Here is a 17,709-nt window from a genome sequence, read left to right on the forward strand (position 1 = left end):
ATGTATTTGTCACAGAGAAGAGAATCTGACTTACAAGGGGTTGTCAGAGATGAAGACCCAATAAGGGTCGAAGAGCCAGTTAACAAGCTACACTGCTGTGTTTGAAACTGGAGGCACTCCCCGGTGTCCTGAGAGAGACCTGGGGAGGAGGCTGTGGTGGGTAACACTGAGGCTCAGCTCCACAGACTCCAGGATCGCTTGGACCCTGAGCTTCTCTGGGCATGCCTATGAGCGCCTGCTGAGGTGGGAAAACCCGCCCTGAGCAGGAGGCATTATTCCCTGGATTTGGGTTCTGGTAGGAAAAAAAAAAAAGGAGGAAAGTGAATTGAGCATGTGTGCAACTCTCTCTGCTTCCTGACTGTGGGCATGATGTGGCCAGCTGCTACAGGCTCCTTCTGCGCCGACTGCCCTACTGTGATGGACTGTACCCTTGACTGAGAGCAGAATAACCCTTCCTTCCTTCCCTAAGCTGCTTTTGCCAGCGTATTTTCTCACAGAGACGGGAAAACTAAGATGTGGCTAAAAAGCCAAGTGGAAAGATTGGGAAGTCATGCGGCCATAGCGGCAGAAGATGACTCCGGAGAATTCTTCACTGACTCGGTCCCCCATACACTGTGGCTTTAAGGTCCCAGCACAGAAACAACACCCCTGGCCCTCAGTAGTTTCCAGATGTTCTTAGTCATTCCTCAGACAGTGAAAGCTCCGTGTAACCACATTCCCATTTCTGAACATCAGGGAAGGGACCAATTAGTGGCCATGTAAAAGAGCCGCTTGCTCATCCCGTCTGGCAAGTCAGAGTTGCAAATAATTAGAAAAATAAGAAACTACAGGTTGGGAGAGAGAGAGAGAGAGAGAGAGAGAGAGAGAGAGAGAGAGGGAGGGAGGGAGGGAGGGAGGGAGGGAGGGAGGGAGGGAGGGAGGGAGGGAGGGAGAGGGAGAGGGAGAGAGTGCAACAAAGCACTATATTTCATAACAAAAGCCCTTACTTATGACTATAGTATCGTTATTTATAGTGTTGAGGACCAAGACTGGACCCTGTGTGCGCATGACAAGTGCTCTGCTGGCACGCTACACCATCACTCCTTCTCTGGTAATTTTTATGTTCTCTTGAGAATGTGAGGGGCGGGGAATGAAGCTGAACGAGGAACCTTTGTGTTCTGGACTGTATTTCTGTGTCTCTGAGTGTTGGCAAGGCCCAGGATCCTGTCCATCCTAGGGAGCTTGTGGTGATGGATGTCACTGCACTCATTTAGAGCTTTTGAGTGTCGAGGGCAGGCGTGGAGTAGTATATAAAGCCCACTTCATAGCTTTTCACACATCAAGCACCCATTTTATGTTAGAACATGGCAGGGGAAGCGAGTTCGAGCCAGAGCGGTAAGCCAAGGTGAAATGTGGTGTCTAGTACTGCGGAGATTTAGACTGGGCACTAATTAGAGGTTCCTCCACCCTGGAAGGCACTCACTGAAAGTCACCGGATGACGTAAGGTGCAAGCCATTACAGGCGTCTATTTGAGGAGCCTGGGTGGTGGAGCAAGGCTGTCCTCTCACCTGTAGATGTCTCGGGCCATCCCAAAGTCTCCAATCTTCGCTACTCTTCCAGCTCCTGGACAGGTTAGAAGACAGTTTCTAGCAGCGATATCCCTGGGAAGAAAAACAGATGAGAAAACAGGTTACCTAATTTTATACATACAGCATCCAAGCACCTTCACCTCCAGTGAAGCTCAAACAGTTCCTTTCTTCTCCCTGTATTTATGTTGTTATGTCATACTTCACTGTGGAGGAAACAGCAATGCTGATTCCAGGCCAGGATTAGGGGAATTGGTTGAAAATCGGTGCTTTCAATGAGAAATGTCCCTTCTAGGTTCACGTAGTTGAACACTGCCTGGTTCCTGGCTGGTGGTGGTTTGTGGGAAGGTTGGGGAGTCCTGTGGAGGTGGAGGCTGGAGGAAGTACATCACTAGGGGCGACCTTTAAGTGTTTACAACCCCACCCCACTTCCAGTCCACTCCCCGTGTTTGTGGGTGAAGATGTGATCTTTTGACGTCCGGGCACTTCTCTCACCATTTTGGACTCTGCCTCTGGAACTGTAAGTCCAAATAAACTCTCCTGTAATTACTTTTGGTCATTGTGTTTTATCTCAGCAACAGAGAAGCAACTACTGTTGAAGGAGTCTCTAACAGGCCCAAACATGGCAAACAAACACGGAGATAATAGGTTTGACCCTTTCGTCTTCCCCCTTCCCTGATAAACCATGGCCCTCAAGGTCCATTCCTTAATTTGGCCACTGACTCTGCCTGAGGCTGAACTCTAAGGTCCAACTATTAACATACAGAGGTCCAGCAATTAGATATCATTGTTTTGGTACACTGGCTAACCTGTCTAAACCAGGACTTACGAACTCACCCTGACTTCCCCCTTTCTCCTTAAAAACCACTCCCACAGAAACACCTGCTTTCTGCCTTTGCTGGATCCAGAGGCAGCTGTCCTGTGCCCCCTCCCGCCCCCACCCACCCAGGGTATAAATCTCCCTTGTGCTGAGACTCTGGTGTCTGAGCGTGTCTTGTGCCAACTCTGAGGCCCCTTACCAACGAAACAATGCTTAGTGAGATATGAGTAATGACACCAACTAAAGGAGAACTTGCTGGTCTTTTACTGTGTGCTAGGCATTGTTAAAAACCAGTTCTTATTACAGACAACACAGGGGCATAAGAAAAGCTATCAGGCTTTGGGATACTGTTGTACATAGAGCATGGGTTAGTGTTTTGCCAGTAGTTTGAAGAAATGTTTCAGAGCAGTATGACTTGCAATTCAAATGGGTTACTGTATTTCCAAACATTTCTAGTGTTTTTTTAAAATAGCCAGTGTGGTTTTAACATCTGTGATTGTATCTACTGCCTTTGCTAAGCTGTGCAGCCAAAGAGTCACTTGTTCTACGATAAGAAGTTGGCACTCTGCTCCTGGACTCCAGGTGGCTCATTTTCCTACAGCATGCCTCTGAGGCACCACCGATGAACTTCCCAAACGTGTCCCCCATGAGCCCAGGCTGCTTCTACATTGACATCCATGTGGGAATCAGACCCCAGCCAGAAGCCTAGAATATAGTGCTAATCATGTTGAAGTCCTATGCAACAAACAAACAGACAGACAGACAGACAGACAGACAGGTACCTCAGGGGGCACAGATGGTGTTTTTATGCTTTCAAATGGCTTCATGGAGGTTCTTAGCCTTGGTTGAGGAATAAGTTGGAGGACTGACAACTGGCTAAGGTGGCTTTTCAAAGTGAGGTTGGGCAGGGGAATTTCTCAATGGTTTTGGAACCTACTTGTGCTGCTTGGTACACAAGGACTGGATTAGATACCCAGAACCCATATAAATGCCAAGGATGGTGTGTTGGCATGCCTGCAGTTCTAGCCTTGGAAGGTGGCTGCAGGGAATCTTCAGAGCAGGCAGCTAGCAAGACTAGCCATGTCAACGAGCTCTGGTTTGACTGAGAGTTCCCGGCTCGGTGAGTAAGGGAGAGAAGTGATGGAGAATAATTCCCAACTTCAGTTGTGGGCCACCACATGTGCGAGCACACACGTGCACATGAGCACACACATATAGGCCCATGTTTATGGGGAACATGTATACATACCAACACCACACACACACACACACACACACACACACACACACACACAGAGAGGGGGAAGGGGGGAGAGAGAGAGGGAGAAAATAGAAAGCTTGGGAAGGTGGTATACGTTTCTATTCTTAAGCACTTGGAAGGCATTTCTGGGCTATTTAGCAAGTTCTAGGCTAGCCTGGGCTACTAGTAAGACCTTATCTTTAATTAATTAATTTTTTTAAACTCCTATTCCAGTTTTCCCTCCCTTCTCTCCTCCTGCTCTCCCTACTCCCCCCCACCCACCTCCCATCTGCTCCTTGGAGAGAGTAAGGCCTCCTCTAGGAAGTCTAAGTCTGTCCCATCATCTCGTTGAGGCAGGACCAAGGCACCTCTCCACCCCACACCCCTGTGTCTAGGCTGGGCAAGGCATCTCTCCATTTAGAATGGGCTCCGCTAAGTCAGTCTGTGCATTAGTGTTAGATCTTGGACCCACTGCCAGTGGCCTCATATATTGTCCCAGTCACACCATTGTCACCTATAATAAGGGAGTCTAGTTTAGTCTTAGGCGGGTTCCCCATTTGTCAGACCTGAGTCAGTGATCTCTCACTAGCTCGGGTCAGCTGATTCTGTGGGTTTCCCCATCATGGTTTTGACTCCTTTGTTCATATTATCTCTCCTCCCTCACTTTGATTGTACTCCAGGAGCTTGGCCCATTGCTTAGTTGTGGATTTCTGCATCTGCTTCCATCTGTTTCTGGGGTTGTAGATTGTAGGCTGGGTATCTTTTGCTTTATGTGAGACCCTGTCTTAGAAAATAATAAGGGAGATGTCTCAGAGGTTGAGAATACTTGTTGCTCTTGCAGAGGACCCTGGTTCAGTTCCCAGTACCCACATGGTAACTCCAGTTCTAGTGGATCTGATGTCTTCTTCTGATAGCACAGATACCAGATATACACTGTGCACATACATACACTCAGTTAAGACACTTGTACTCATGAAAAAATCTAAAGGAAATAAAAGTTTAAATTTAAGTATTTTTTAAAGTATGATTTAGGGATCATGGCTTAAGATTCAGAAAAATGGTCTGGAGTGAGAATTGGACATTTGTTAATGCCACTAACTCAGTTCATAAGGTTTAAGTTGAATTCCTGAGGAGCAGTGGTCCACATAATGTCCAAAGAGAACCTTAAAAGCATAAAATGTATGGCATCGAAACAAAGGAAAACAGTCATTAATTCTGAAGAGAAATATGAAGTGGATTGGGAAAAATGCTTATGTCTCCCAAAAGGTCTTTACCCCAAAGCATATGAGACCATTGTTTAAAAAGTGACTTTGAACTTAGTGATAAGGACATAAATGTTATAGCGTGAAACACACAGGGAGTTGATACATACATATATCTTGAACTTTCAGCAAACCGTGTCCAGAAGCAACAGATTTCAGTGAAGATCGAATGTGGGTGAGTGTGGGTATAGCTGAGGGGGTCTGCTCTGAGTGGCAGCCTGGGAATCCGAAAGGCAGGTTCAAGGCCTGGGGTGGGGCAGGGGGAGGTAACTGTTGTGGAGTGTCCCATGCTGCTGTTAGCCAGGGGCAGATGTAAAAGGCACTTCTCTGATACAAACGACCACAGGAGCCCAGGAGAAACGCTCTGATGGAGGTGAGCAATTTCTAGACAGTTCCTTTTGCTTCCCACAGGTCATTCAACACAAGCTTCACTTGACCTTTGCCAATTCAATTTCTTGAAAAAGACAAAATGAGAGGCTGGGGAGGTGACCCAGTTGGTAAAGAGATTGCTGTGGAAGCATGAGAAACTGAGTTTGGATCTCCCAACACTCGCATAAGCAGCCAGGGGTGGTGGCTTGTATTTGTAACCTAGCACTGGGGAGGCAGATGCAGGCAGATAGATCTCTGAAGCCCTTTGGCTGGCTAGCCTTGCTGAAGTGATGAGCTCTGGGTTAAGGGAAGGACTCTTAAATATAAGATGGAGAGTGACAGAGGAATACACTTGGTACCACCTCTGGTATGTGCACACACTTGCACCTGCAGTCATATGTGCATACATCTATAAACACGTATGTAGTCCCTCCTCCACATACTCTCACACACACATACACACAGATCAAAAGAGCAACACACGCTGACTCAGAGACCTAATTCTGATCTTCATAAACCGTTTCCAGATCTGGGAGGTAGCAGGAGTTTTGGAAGAATGTGATCCCGGTATCTCTTACAGGACGTGGGATATTACCAAAAGGAAGTGGATTTTGTAGGAAGGAAATGATTCCCTCAGCCAGATTCTCTGTTGCTATGGTGCTGAGTGTGGGTGGAATGCCAGCACTGAAGCCATCTCCAGGAGAGGCAAAGGCGGACTTCTGAAGTCACCAAGGTGACGCACAGAGTGCTAGTAGATGAATCCAGACTTAAAGATCACTACGGAGAAGTGGCTTTAATGGAGACTGGTCTCCAAAGGAACAAAAACTTGCCTGAACCGAGAAACGGAAGAGCCAGAGTTGGGTTTTATGGAAAGTTTTGGGCACAATAAAAAGGTCAGCAGGGGGTGTGGCTTTGGATGAAGACACAGAGGCGTGGTCCTGGCTACCCTTTTTCCTCTGTTATTTCTATTTGTCACAAGGGCCTGCAAGTTGGAAAAGGGGAAAAGCAAGAGGGAGGACCAAGGTTTAAGAGAGGCTATCGTCTGGTCTTCAGAGTGACTTTAAGAACCTGGGTGGGTCTACTTCCCGACTTCCGGCTTCCTCATTCTATGGGGAGAAAGCCTTGCTCGCCTACACCTCCACATTCTCTCCCGAATGCGCACAGGACTATCTTCTGTTCTGTGCCTGTGGGCACCGATGGTGATGAGCGTGACTTAAGTGATGTGAAGACATGGCTAGTAAATGATCGTGAGTTCACTAGGCTATCACTTGCCAAGTTGGAAGCAAATCATTAAGAAGAGCTTTGTAAAGAATAGATTTGGCTTTTCAGATCTCAGATCCAGCTATCAGCAACAGGCATGAGGGAGGAAACCTGCGACCCACGCTGCCCATGAGCACTGGGTGTGAGGGTGCCTCAGCCCACACAGCGATTAAACACGAGGGCCACGCAGAGCAGAAGAATGGCACAGCAAACTCTTTTAGGCTTCACTTCAGAGTGTTTAGGAAAAAAATGAACGTATTCAGCTGGTACTCAGTGCTAGAGACGCAAGGATGAAGTGACGACTCCTTTGAAGAGCCCAATTTCTGGAGTGGGGAAACCTCACGGTGACAGAAGACTTGAATGTGCAGGAGGGAGGACATGGGAGGGTGGGAGTCGCCCACCAGCCTCTAGCAAGCCCCTGCGGGGGAGTGTAGAGATTTTAGACACTCTCTTCACACAGGAGATGCCTTGGAAGAGAGTCCCCCTCAGAGACAAAGATGACTCTGGAGAGAGACATTGTCTTCTCTTTAAGGAGGGGGAGGTCTGCTCCTGCGAGGAACAGGGACTCATGAGGGCTGTGAGGACTGGAAGGTCTCTGACTCACCGGTGGATGAAGTGGTTTTCCTCCAGGTACTGACAGCCACAGGCAATGTCCCGGGCCACATGCAGAAGATCCAACATGGCCAGGGAGGAGGGCTGGTTCTGTGGGAAGACAAGAGGAGCGCTGATAAGGCTTTTGTGGAAGAGAGAAAGATGGGGTATTGGCTTCTGTTTGGGAGGAGGCTGAGCCCACTCCTGCTGCTCTCCCAGGGCTCTGACCCCTTTAAAACTCAGTTGCTTTGCCCAACCATGGTCAAGAAACCCATCCTTTTGGATAGGCATGGCTTTGTTTATTTAAAAAGCACCACTGGTGATCTAATGTACAGCCTAGGCTAGACCACAGGAATCCAGGAATCCTTACTCTTTTATGTATTTTGCACATTCTTCAACTCCAAAGGTCATGTACATGCTACATGCTACAACCCAATAAACAACCCCAGGGGAAAAACCAATGGAGAATAACGCTTATGAAATCTTCTATTGCAATGTCTTTAAATGGTCTGTGTATGTATTTATTGTGTTTTTTCATTTGTGTGTGTGTTGTAAGTGCCTGCATGTGGTGTGTGGTGTGTGTGTGTGTGTGTGTGTGTGTGTGTGTGTGTGTGTGTGTGTGTGGTTTTGCAGGTGTGTGCATTACAGGCCCCAGGCTGATGTCAGGAATCACTCAGTTTCACCTTAGTCGTTAAGGCAGGGTTTCTCAGTCACACCTGTCTGCCTCGACATGGCTAATCTTGTTGGCCACCTGTCTAGAGATCCCCTGTCTCAACCTTCTGGCACTGAAACTGCAGACAGGTTACCATGCTCATAAGACATTTACATGAGATGATGTGGGAATTCAAACTCCAGTCCTGGTGTGACAAGCACTTTAACCACAAGGGTTTTAACCACTGAGCCATCTGGCCAGCCCTGAAATGTTTTTCCAGCTGCGCAGGTGTTAAGGTCAAAGAAGGCGGGCTGCCTTGGGTCATGTGGTGCCTGATGGCAGTGCAGGGGCTGGAGGCTGTGCTTCATGGGTCCCTCTTAGAGTTTGTCACACGTTCTATCCCTCATCCATGGAACTACAGGCACATATGCTACCCTCATAAATATTCCAGCATGATGTTGTTGTTGCTGCGGTTATTATTTTACAGAAAACTACAAAATAGAATGCTGTGCATATTTGTTTGAGTCAGAAGCAGCGAATGGAAAAGAGTTAGTGACGTGGTTGACAAGCGAGTCCCTTTGATCTAGAGTCATCAGGTCACAAAAAGGAGTCAGGCTAGTGAATCAGTTGTGTAAGACTTGCACAGGCTCCTTCTGGCTGGCTCTCCTTCTGTCCACCCAGTCCTGCCCAATTCCCTTCCTATTGGATCCATAATGCTGATGACTCCTAGGGTCCCATCAAGCAAGCAACTTCCTAGGCAGCCCCCTCACTCTCCCCTCACCCTTGCTCTTTTAGTGAAGGGAAGATGGGTTCTCACTCACCGGGCGAGGGCGTGTCTCCCTGAGGAAGGACTTGAGGTCTCCACCAGCCATGAGCTCCAGCAGGATGAAGCGGGGCAGGGCTTGCAGACTCACCCCGATGCAGCGAACAATGTTCTGGTGGTTGAATTTGCTACAGGGCAGAGAGCAGAACCAAATTTAACCTAGCGGGATCAGGGACCATTAAGAGAAGCAGGACACCGAGTCAGTTTCAGCAACCACGCAGTGAAGCTGCATTCTGTACTTATGGACAGCAGCGGTCCCTGGGGGAGCCCGAAGTGAATCTCCCTGGGGAGTTGTACAGAGGAGGCAGGCCTGGTGGCAGATGAATTAGCAGGAATGAATTCTATTGGGGTGGGGGGAATCTTGAAGTGACAAAGTATATGTATGCGTGCATGTTTGCATGTATGCATGAGTGTCTATGTGTGTAAGTGTGTGTCTGTACATGTGTTTGTGTCTGTGTGTGAGCATTGCTGCGTGAATTTATACTTGAGTTCTTTAAGAAACATCTCAGGTAGAAGTTGAAGGACTGGTTTGTGAAAGGGACAGCATGTGACCTATAGGGGAACAGACAGTAAGTGAAAGAGTCAGGAAGAGAGATGGCCCCACTGGTCTCTGCAATCTCCTGTGGACTCATTCCCCAGAGGCAGGGACTGACTGGGACATGAAGTCCCGAGATTTGGGTTATCTTGTTATTTTTAGATATGTAGAGCAGTGGGTCTAGGAAGTTCCACACAGACACATTCATATTCACACACATAGACACACACATAGACACACACACAGACACAGATACACACACAGAGACACACACATACAGACACACACATACAGACACACAGACACACACACAGACACACACAGACACACACATACAGATACACACATAGACACACATACACACACTTGAGAGATTGGTGACTATATGTGGAAATATAACCATTTATTATTACCTAGTAGGAATGTTACATAATGAAGCTCTCCTATGCAACTTTACACTGTTCAGGTTTTATTTAATACTCTCACATTGTGCATGTAACTGGAAAATAAATATTGCCTCATATGCCTCCAGGGGTGGGGGGTCTCTGCGACTTTACCTGATGATCAGCGCTTCCATGAGGAAATCCAGCTCATCTTGTTCTGAACACACTTCTGGCAGTGTCTGGAAGGGAGTGGGGGAGGAGAGGGTGGCTGTGAGCTGTGGGTTGTAGCCCACAGGGACCTCAGGCGAAGGCTAGGCGAAGGCTAGCCACCCCTCACCTTCACAGCCACTTGTAGAGGGCTTGGGTCATTGGGCATTCCAGATACCTGGCCTTCATACACCTCCCCAAATGCGCCATGGCCTAGGCCCCTGTACCGAGAAGACAAGATAAGTCATAGTTAAGTGAGCCACAGGCAGCCAGGGTGCTTGAAAGAGGCTGACACACGAGTTACACCTTCAGCTTGGCTTGCTAAGTCACCCTGGGCCTCCATTCACTTATTATTTCTTTTAAAAGTTATCTCATTTTGTTTTATCTTAATTGAAAATGAATAGTTTTTCATACAAAGTCTTCTGATTATGGCTTCCCCTCCTCCAACTCTTCCCAGATCCTTGCCACCTCCCCATCCACCCAAACCCATATCCTTTCTGATTCATTAAAAAACAAGCAGACATCTAAAAACTGAAAAGAAAACAAACAAACAAACAAGCTACAATAGGACAAAACAAACAAGCAAACAATAAAAGAGTCTAAGAAAAAAGTATAAGAAACACATATAGATTCAAGTGAAATCCCTTAAAAACATAAAACTGGCCAGGTGGTGGCGGCGCAAGCCTTTAATCCCAGCACTCGGGAGGCAGAGGCAGGCGGATCTCTGTGAGTTCGAGGCCGGGCTGGACCGACAGCCTCCAAAACAATACAGAGAAACCCTGGCTCATAAAAACCAAAAGAAAAAAACAACATAAAACTGGAAACGATAATATATAAGCCAAAGACCTGCAAGGTTAAAAAAATAAAACACTTCCCCAAATACCATTGAGTTCATTTTGTGTTGGCTGGGCATGGGGCCTGCCCTGAAGTGTGGTTTGTACAGCCACTGAGACTGTTGGAGAAAACTCATTTTTCCTCTGTGAGCAAGGCCTCCATTACTTTTCCTGAACTCTGGGGAGAACGGGTCTGCTAAGATTTGGAGGTGGTTTGAGGTTCACCGACTGAAAAGCAATCCTGACTGTGAGGTGTTAGGAACGTGTAAACTACTATACTGATGGAAAGCGATCTAGACAGGACTAGGTCATTAGGGTGGCGCCTCCCACGGGCAGATCCTGTGGATCACAAGCCCAGCTCTGTCTTTGCCAGCAAGAAGGTCATCACTGGATGAGTTGGAGACCTTGGATCCTAACTCTGAGCCCAAACAAATCTCTTTTCTTTATGACTCACCTAACCTGTGGCACTGTGTCCCCGCAAACAGAAAACAGATCAAATGCAGTTCTAACCAAGGACTTGTGAAGATGGTCATTCATTTGGTGAATATTTAGTGAGTCTCTGGTATCTGCCAGGGACACAGGCAAGAGATGACTTTGTCTGGAAGAGGGTGGTAAATCCTAGAGACAGGGACGGATGATTGACACATCCTTGCTGTGGATCGTCGTAGTGAATGATAGAGGAAATGATAGGTCTTTTGGATGCTCAGAGAATGGGGTGGGTGTCTTTGGGACAGGGTGCATAATGGGTTTTGAGAACTGTTATTCTTCTCATCAATTTACCCTTCTCACTGCGTAAACATGAACACACGTGGTTCTGAAATAAACAAACATCCCCATGAGTCTTGTCTCCCTGAGAGGCTGCAGGTGTGCCCCAGGATGGCTGGAGGAGGATGGCTCGCACTCCTTGCGGCTGGAGGAGTCCACAGCACAGAGAAGCTCTCCAGCCCTGGGGCAGCGGCAGGAAGCTCACCGGATGAGGGTGATGTTTTTCCGGGGCACTTCCTTCAGGTCGCTGATGGAGGAGGTCTTGCCAGCAAAGCAGTAGTTGGGGTTGTAGTCGGTCATGATGGTCGAGGTCCGCAGCTTGCTCAGCTTGTACTCGGGGCTCTGCAGCTCCATCTGCATGGCTTGTAACTCCTGGTGCTTCCGGCGGTACACTGTAGACAGAGCGGGGGGGGAGGGGGCTGTCGTGAGAAAGCCCAGCAGAGGCCACCTCCTCCAGACCTTAAACTTTAAACTCTCCCCATCACTGCTAGCGATACTAACCAAGTGACCACGACCACCACAGTGTTCCTTCATCAAGGGACGCAAGGGTGAAGCTGAAAAGCCACCTCACTGGAGAGAACTTACTGTGTCACACAGGGACGGTGTTTTGCTTCTGTTGCTGTGATAAAACAGCCCGACAGAAGCAATGTGTGGGGAGAAGGGGTTTCTTTCAGCTCACTGTTCTAGGATACAGTCCAACTGTAGGGAGGGCCAAGGCGGCAGGCAGGGCCTTGACGTGGTTTGGCCCCTCCACAGTCAAGCTCAGAGAAGGGAGGCATGTGGGCCTGCATTCCTCTCACCCTCAGTCTCTGCAAGCACAGGCCCAGTCGCCTGACCTTCGGGGAGCAGTGCTGGCCACCTTTAGGCTGGGTCATCTCACGTCTATCAACCAATCAGGAAATCCCTCACAGACAAGGCTACGGGCCAACCCGAATTAGACAACCTGTCATCGAGATGACCTTCTCAGGGAATCCTAGACTGTGTCAAGTTGAAAATGAAAACTGCCCTTCACAGTGGACATGCCAGGGCTTTGTTAGGGAGATGGCTGAGATCCACCAGGCACGAAGGAGTGATACTGGGAAGGCAAGGGGCACTCTGGAGGCCACGCAGTGGAAGGATGTTTTAGTGAGGCTCTGCGGGGGGGGGGGGCATTTTGGGTCCCAAGATGACCATCCAAGGTATCTCAGGTCTCCTAGGAATGAGTCTCCTGCATGCTTCTGGGACGTTCCCTCTGCCCATCCGTCAGGGCGCCTTATAGCCAGGTGGTCCATATTGAACCTCCGTGACATGAGATCGGCTCCCCTTGGTGGGATGGAAAAGGTTCAGAAACTAGCTTCCTTCTCTGGTCGAGTGGGAGGACCTGGCTAGTACAGCTTGAGCTGTGACACAGGGGGTGGCCCTCACACACAGAAGAGCCACCAGCGAAGGTGGGGGTGCAGGAAGAGCCTTCTCCATCACGTTGGCCACCGCAGTGTACCATGCAGGATCATAGGCCAGCATCAGAGATGCCTCTCTGACACTGCAGATTCAGGTGGACGGAGGGTTGATGCTTCTCTTCTTACTTGGCCTAGTTTACCTAGCGGGGGCCCAGCAGGGCAGGGTGATGCTTGGTGTCTACCTGAGACCCTGCTCTTGCCCGTCCTGGTCTGGCAACCCCGGGGGCTCTGGCACACTCACCAATCATGATGCCGGAGAATGCCAGGACAAGGGCAGCCACCAGGGCAGAGGTCACGACGGAGAGGATCAGTGAGAGCGGCAGGTGGGGCTCCGGGGTGGGTGACACTGGAAGACAGGTCCCGATGGGGCACTGACCACCATGCCGATTCTCCTCTGAGCAGGTCCCAAGTCAGAAATACCCTCCCCAGCTGGAAAAGCCACCCGCTGTTTCCCGTCTCTGCAGATCTTGTCACACTTCCCTTTTCAGGGGACCATGGGCCCTAAGCAGGCTCATTCTGGTATCACAGGCTCCCAGAAGTAGCTTTGGGGTAGAGGGAAAATTCGACAGGGATGAATATCAATCGTGGGTGTTGGTCCCAAACATCAGATGCACACGGATGGCATGGGCTCAGAAGGAGAAATGGAAGTGGACACGGAAGAGACTTGGGGACCTTAGGGGACTCTGCACTCAGTAGGACCCAGCAGTGGAGTCCCTTGGTGACAACCTCAGAGGTGGAATTACTTTTTGTGGTCCCATAACCTGAGAGGCCCATCTGAGCCAGCCTATAATCTGGTTCACAAAACTACCCCTCCCCTCCCCTTTCCCCTCTTCTCCCCTTCCCTTCTTTGTCCCTATCTCCTCTCCTCTCCTCTCCCCTCCCCTCCCCTTCCCTCCCCTCCTCTCCTCTCCCCTCCCCTCCCCTCCCCTCCTCTCCTCTCCTCTCCTCTCCCCTCCTTCCTTCCTCTCCTCTCCTCCCCATCCCTCTACTCTCCCTCCTCTCCTCTCTTCCCCTTTCCTCTCCTCTCCTTCCCATCCCTCTCCTCCCCTCTCCCCTTCCTTTCCTCTCTTCTTTACTTTTCTCTTTCTTCTCTTTCTTCTTCCTCTCTCCTCCTCTCCCCTATCCTTTCCCTACTCCTCTCCATTCCGTTTCTTTCTTATTTATTTTTATCTTTTTCTTTATTTCCTTCCTCCACCCACCACTCCCTTTGGATTGAACTCAGGGTCTAGTGTATACCGGGCAAGTACTCTGCCGCCGAGCTACACCCCCAGAACTTTGTGCATTTTTTATTTTGAAACAGGGTTTGATTAAGTTACTCGGGCTAGCCTTGACCTCCCTCTGTAGGCCAGAGAGGCCTTGAACTTTCCATTCTTCCGTCTCCATTGGGATTACAGGCCTGTACTCCCAGGCCTGGCTGGGACACTACATGTCCCAGAGGAGACTTGGAGCACGTGTAGAAGAGGGACTCTAGCATGGCTTAGGGCACTATCTGCATGATGAACACAAACAGCTCTCGAAGGTGGAGAAGACTCAAAGACAGAAGCATCCTTATTGAGTGTGTGCTTATTGAGTGTTCACTGAAGGCTGGGTCCAGTCAGGAGCCACATACAGGAAGCTCAAAGGCACAGGGCCCAGCTCTGAAACCCCTGACGTGAGGGTGTCTTAGGAGAGCTATGGTCCTTGCTGCTAGGTACGTGAATGGACGTCTGGCCCCTTGGTGAAGGTGCTGGAGGTTTTGTTTCCTGGCTGAGGGAAGGGCATAGGCTATTCTGAGACCCCTCAGGTGAGATGACCCACCATTTGCACAAGGTCCCTTCGCTCAGTTACTAGAGCATGAGCAGGAGAGGGACGAGATGTTCAGAGAACAGCTGGGTCTGTTCAGCTGGCTCAGGCTGTGGCCTCTTCCCATCCCCCATTACTGCCCCTTACCAATGCAGGAGACACCGTCGTCCGCCAGCACGGTCCCATGGTCACAGAAGCAGATGACTTTGTGGCTCTCAGGGTCCATGTGGCACTCATCTACCTCACAGTGACTGCAGTTTAGATAGTGCTTGATATTCACTTCCCCATGGCCCTCCATCACTGGAGACAAGGAGGGAGGGTCAGTCTCAGGATGAACACGAAGGCCAATCGCCCTGTGCCCGCAGGCCCCCGACTTTACACTTTATCTCTGGCTGCTTGCTGTGGGTGCTGTGGCCCCTGTCCCAGGTCCCTCTGACACTTCAAGCACATCTCTGTTTGGAAAAGCATCTTGGGCCCCCGGTGAGCAGAGCTGAGAGTGAGGATGTGTGTTTGTCTCTGTGTAAGTGAGACACCCATATTCAGGACTCATGTGATGGTACGGGTGTTCTAGCTACTCTTGGGTCATTTTCTAGGACCTTCCTGACTGGTGGTAGTCCATATTCTGCCTTCCCCTACATCCAGTCACACATTCTAACTTCCACAATGTATGATGAGCTATAGAAAGACTTGGCTCATAAAGTGTCCTGACCCCATGTCAATAAAGTCCAGATTTTGGCTTGGTGGGAGAAGCGTCTTCAGTTTGTATTATCACCTGGAAGAGGGAGTACCTTTTAAGGCCGGGGTGTACAGGATACCCAATGGACTGATGAAGGAAACCCCATCTTCCCCATCCATTTCGGGGTCATTGTTGGATGCTGCGTTGCCACCTGTAGCAAACCAGAGAAGAGTTGAACCCCAAAAGGTGGGTGTCCAAGTCTCAACACACATGCATATCAACAAGCATGCAGTATGGCCAAAGCTACGGGTCAGCAGGGCCTGTGGGGTGGGGAGGCGGAGAGGGAAGGGAGCTTCCAGGCACAGAGGCTGCACTTTGGTTTAGTTTTGCACACGTTGGGCGTGTGCATCAATTTCCCGACCAGGTTGGGGCCAGATCATCCAGGGGAGCCTCTACCATACTGATGAGGCCCCAGTACCAAGTAGCACAAGTGAGCAAGAGTCTAGAAGGTTCTAGTCTCTCGAGGCTGGGGTGCATCCTTGTGGCTTGGAGGAATTGCTCTCTGGACACTTTGGGGTCAAGATGGGCCCTGGGGGAGATGAGCTGCTGTGCCTTCAGGCTCCTGTCCCTCCTTTCATCTGGGACTGGGTGATGTTGGGGCTCCCCCCTGGGGTCCTCCCATCCACCCAAAGCTTGGAAGAGAAGCTTGTGTGGTTAGCACAAGCATTTCCATACAGCGACAAAGCGAAACACAGACACGGACGTCACAGTGCGGGCATGCAGTATGTCCTAATCTGGGGGAGGGTGAGGTATCATCTGCCAGTCTCAGCGGCAAACTCTTCCCAAGGCAGTGGGGGATCAGCAGCGGGAGGTTGGCTGCAGGACTGGGTAGAAGCTACCAGAGGTGGCTTCTGGGAGTAGTTCCCACCCGCACGGACAGTGCTGCTCTCTAGCAGCTGTTGGGCTGGGCAGAAAACGGAAAGCGAGGAGTCCACGAAACTACAGACCAGGCCCTTGGATGCTGGCTTGGCCAGACCCCCAGGAGGAGCTGTAGGAGCTAGAGGAGTCTGGTTTCAGGGCTGCCTGGTCCTTGTGGTGGCTTATGCAGCCATCTGGAAAGCCAAACACTTTTAATGTTCAGCTTTGAAGGGGCGAGGGATCAAGGATCACACAGGATCTTGATGCTCTTGCTACCAAGCCTGGAGGCAGGATGCTGGCTCAGAAAGCCAACACCCTACCTCTGGCGGGCCCAAGCCAGGCAGAGGGGAGGGGAGCGTGCAGTCACATCACAGTCCACACTGGGGGCGGGGTGGGGGCGGGGCGGGGGCGGGAAGGTGACAGGGAGGGAGGAGCCTAGGACTAAGAGGGGAAGGAGTGACACCTAGAACACGAATCATCTTTACCTATATATCCTCCGCCTCCTCCACCTGAGGAGCACCCCCCCTCCACCCCCTCCGAAACCCCCTCTTGTCTCCCACCCCCACTTCTTCATGGCCTGGGGGCAGGAATGTCCTCCAGCAGCACCCTCCAGCAAAGACTTTCCGGCCCAGAGCAAGGAAGTGTTATCATTCCAGCCGCCTCCACCACCTGTGGGAGAAACGAGACCCTCTCTGAGGAGCTGGCAGACTGGAAGGAGAATGGAGCTGGAGAAGTTGGGAAGAGGGTGTGGAGGGGTCTGGGGGGGAGCACTCCCATTTGTCCTGTCCCAGGGCCCTGTTCATGGTGGAAGCCAGGAGTAGCATGCCATTGGCACTAGGGACACCTCTTAGGCCACACCATGTGCCTAGACAGCTGTTGTGCCTGGTGCCCGGCTTCCTGGCAGAACTCTCTAGTTCAGAAGTAGGCAGCTGTGGACTCCAGTAGGTATTTGAAGGACACTGGGGACAGGCAGAATGATGGCAGAGCTTCTCACTGTATGCCTGCCACCTCCTGAAGGTGCACGGACACATCACTGTTTCCATCTTAAGGAGACCCACGGCCCACTGTCTGTGCAGCCAACTGCTGGTACCTGCAGGGCTGGGGTCCTGGGCCTTCATAGGGTTAGTCAGCAAGCCTAAAGCCAGCAAGAGAGCTCCAGAGGCAGCAGGGTGACGCCTGCCCCCTTCCCTTGATAGTGGCACCAATGGGAACAGCTCCCATTGTCACTCAGTGCCCAGTGACAATGATTGCTTCGGGGTCCCTGAGAGATTTCTGGGAGAGGGTGGGGCTTTACCTGCGGCTCCGGAATTGCCGTTCAGCCCTAGGACTGAGGAGTTATTCTCCAGTCTCTCTGGGTGGAACGTGTCTGTCTTGGCCCCGTAGGCCCTGCCACCACCGCCGGCTGCAATGATCAGGGGTACAGGCACTCCATCTTTCATCTGCCCGGGGGGAGACATTCAGAGATGGAGAGACCGAGCTAGGCATCCACTAGGGAGACTCTATGCCCCAGTTTAAGTGTTTAAATTTAACAACTTGCAGGGCAGTGGGGGTTTGAGGACCCCCAGTTGATTTTATAGTAACTTTCTCAGAT

At 50.3% G+C, this 17,709-nt stretch overlaps 1 protein-coding gene across 1 annotated transcript in view; it reads right to left on the reverse strand.

Annotated features, from left to right (window-relative positions):
• The window catches only part of Alk (ALK receptor tyrosine kinase), a 718,643-nt gene that overhangs the window by 17,273 nt on the left and 683,661 nt on the right, over positions 1-17,709 (reverse strand). The window contains 12 exon segments of the mRNA XM_040730911.1: positions 1,549-1,641; positions 7,122-7,219; positions 8,582-8,711; positions 9,676-9,740; positions 9,839-9,929; positions 11,512-11,698; positions 12,984-13,088; positions 14,672-14,824; positions 15,313-15,411; positions 16,604-16,643; positions 16,645-16,787; positions 17,413-17,557. Of these exon segments, the coding sequence (XP_040586845.1) occupies positions 1,549-1,641; positions 7,122-7,219; positions 8,582-8,711; positions 9,676-9,740; positions 9,839-9,929; positions 11,512-11,698; positions 12,984-13,088; positions 14,672-14,824; positions 15,313-15,411; positions 16,604-16,643; positions 16,645-16,787; positions 17,413-17,557 (1,349 nt within the window).

The sequence above is a fragment of the Mesocricetus auratus genome, unplaced genomic scaffold (genome assembly GCF_017639785.1).
Source record: "Mesocricetus auratus isolate SY011 unplaced genomic scaffold, BCM_Maur_2.0 Super-Scaffold_100024, whole genome shotgun sequence".
In the NCBI taxonomy this organism is placed as follows: Eukaryota; Metazoa; Chordata; class Mammalia; order Rodentia; family Cricetidae; genus Mesocricetus; species Mesocricetus auratus.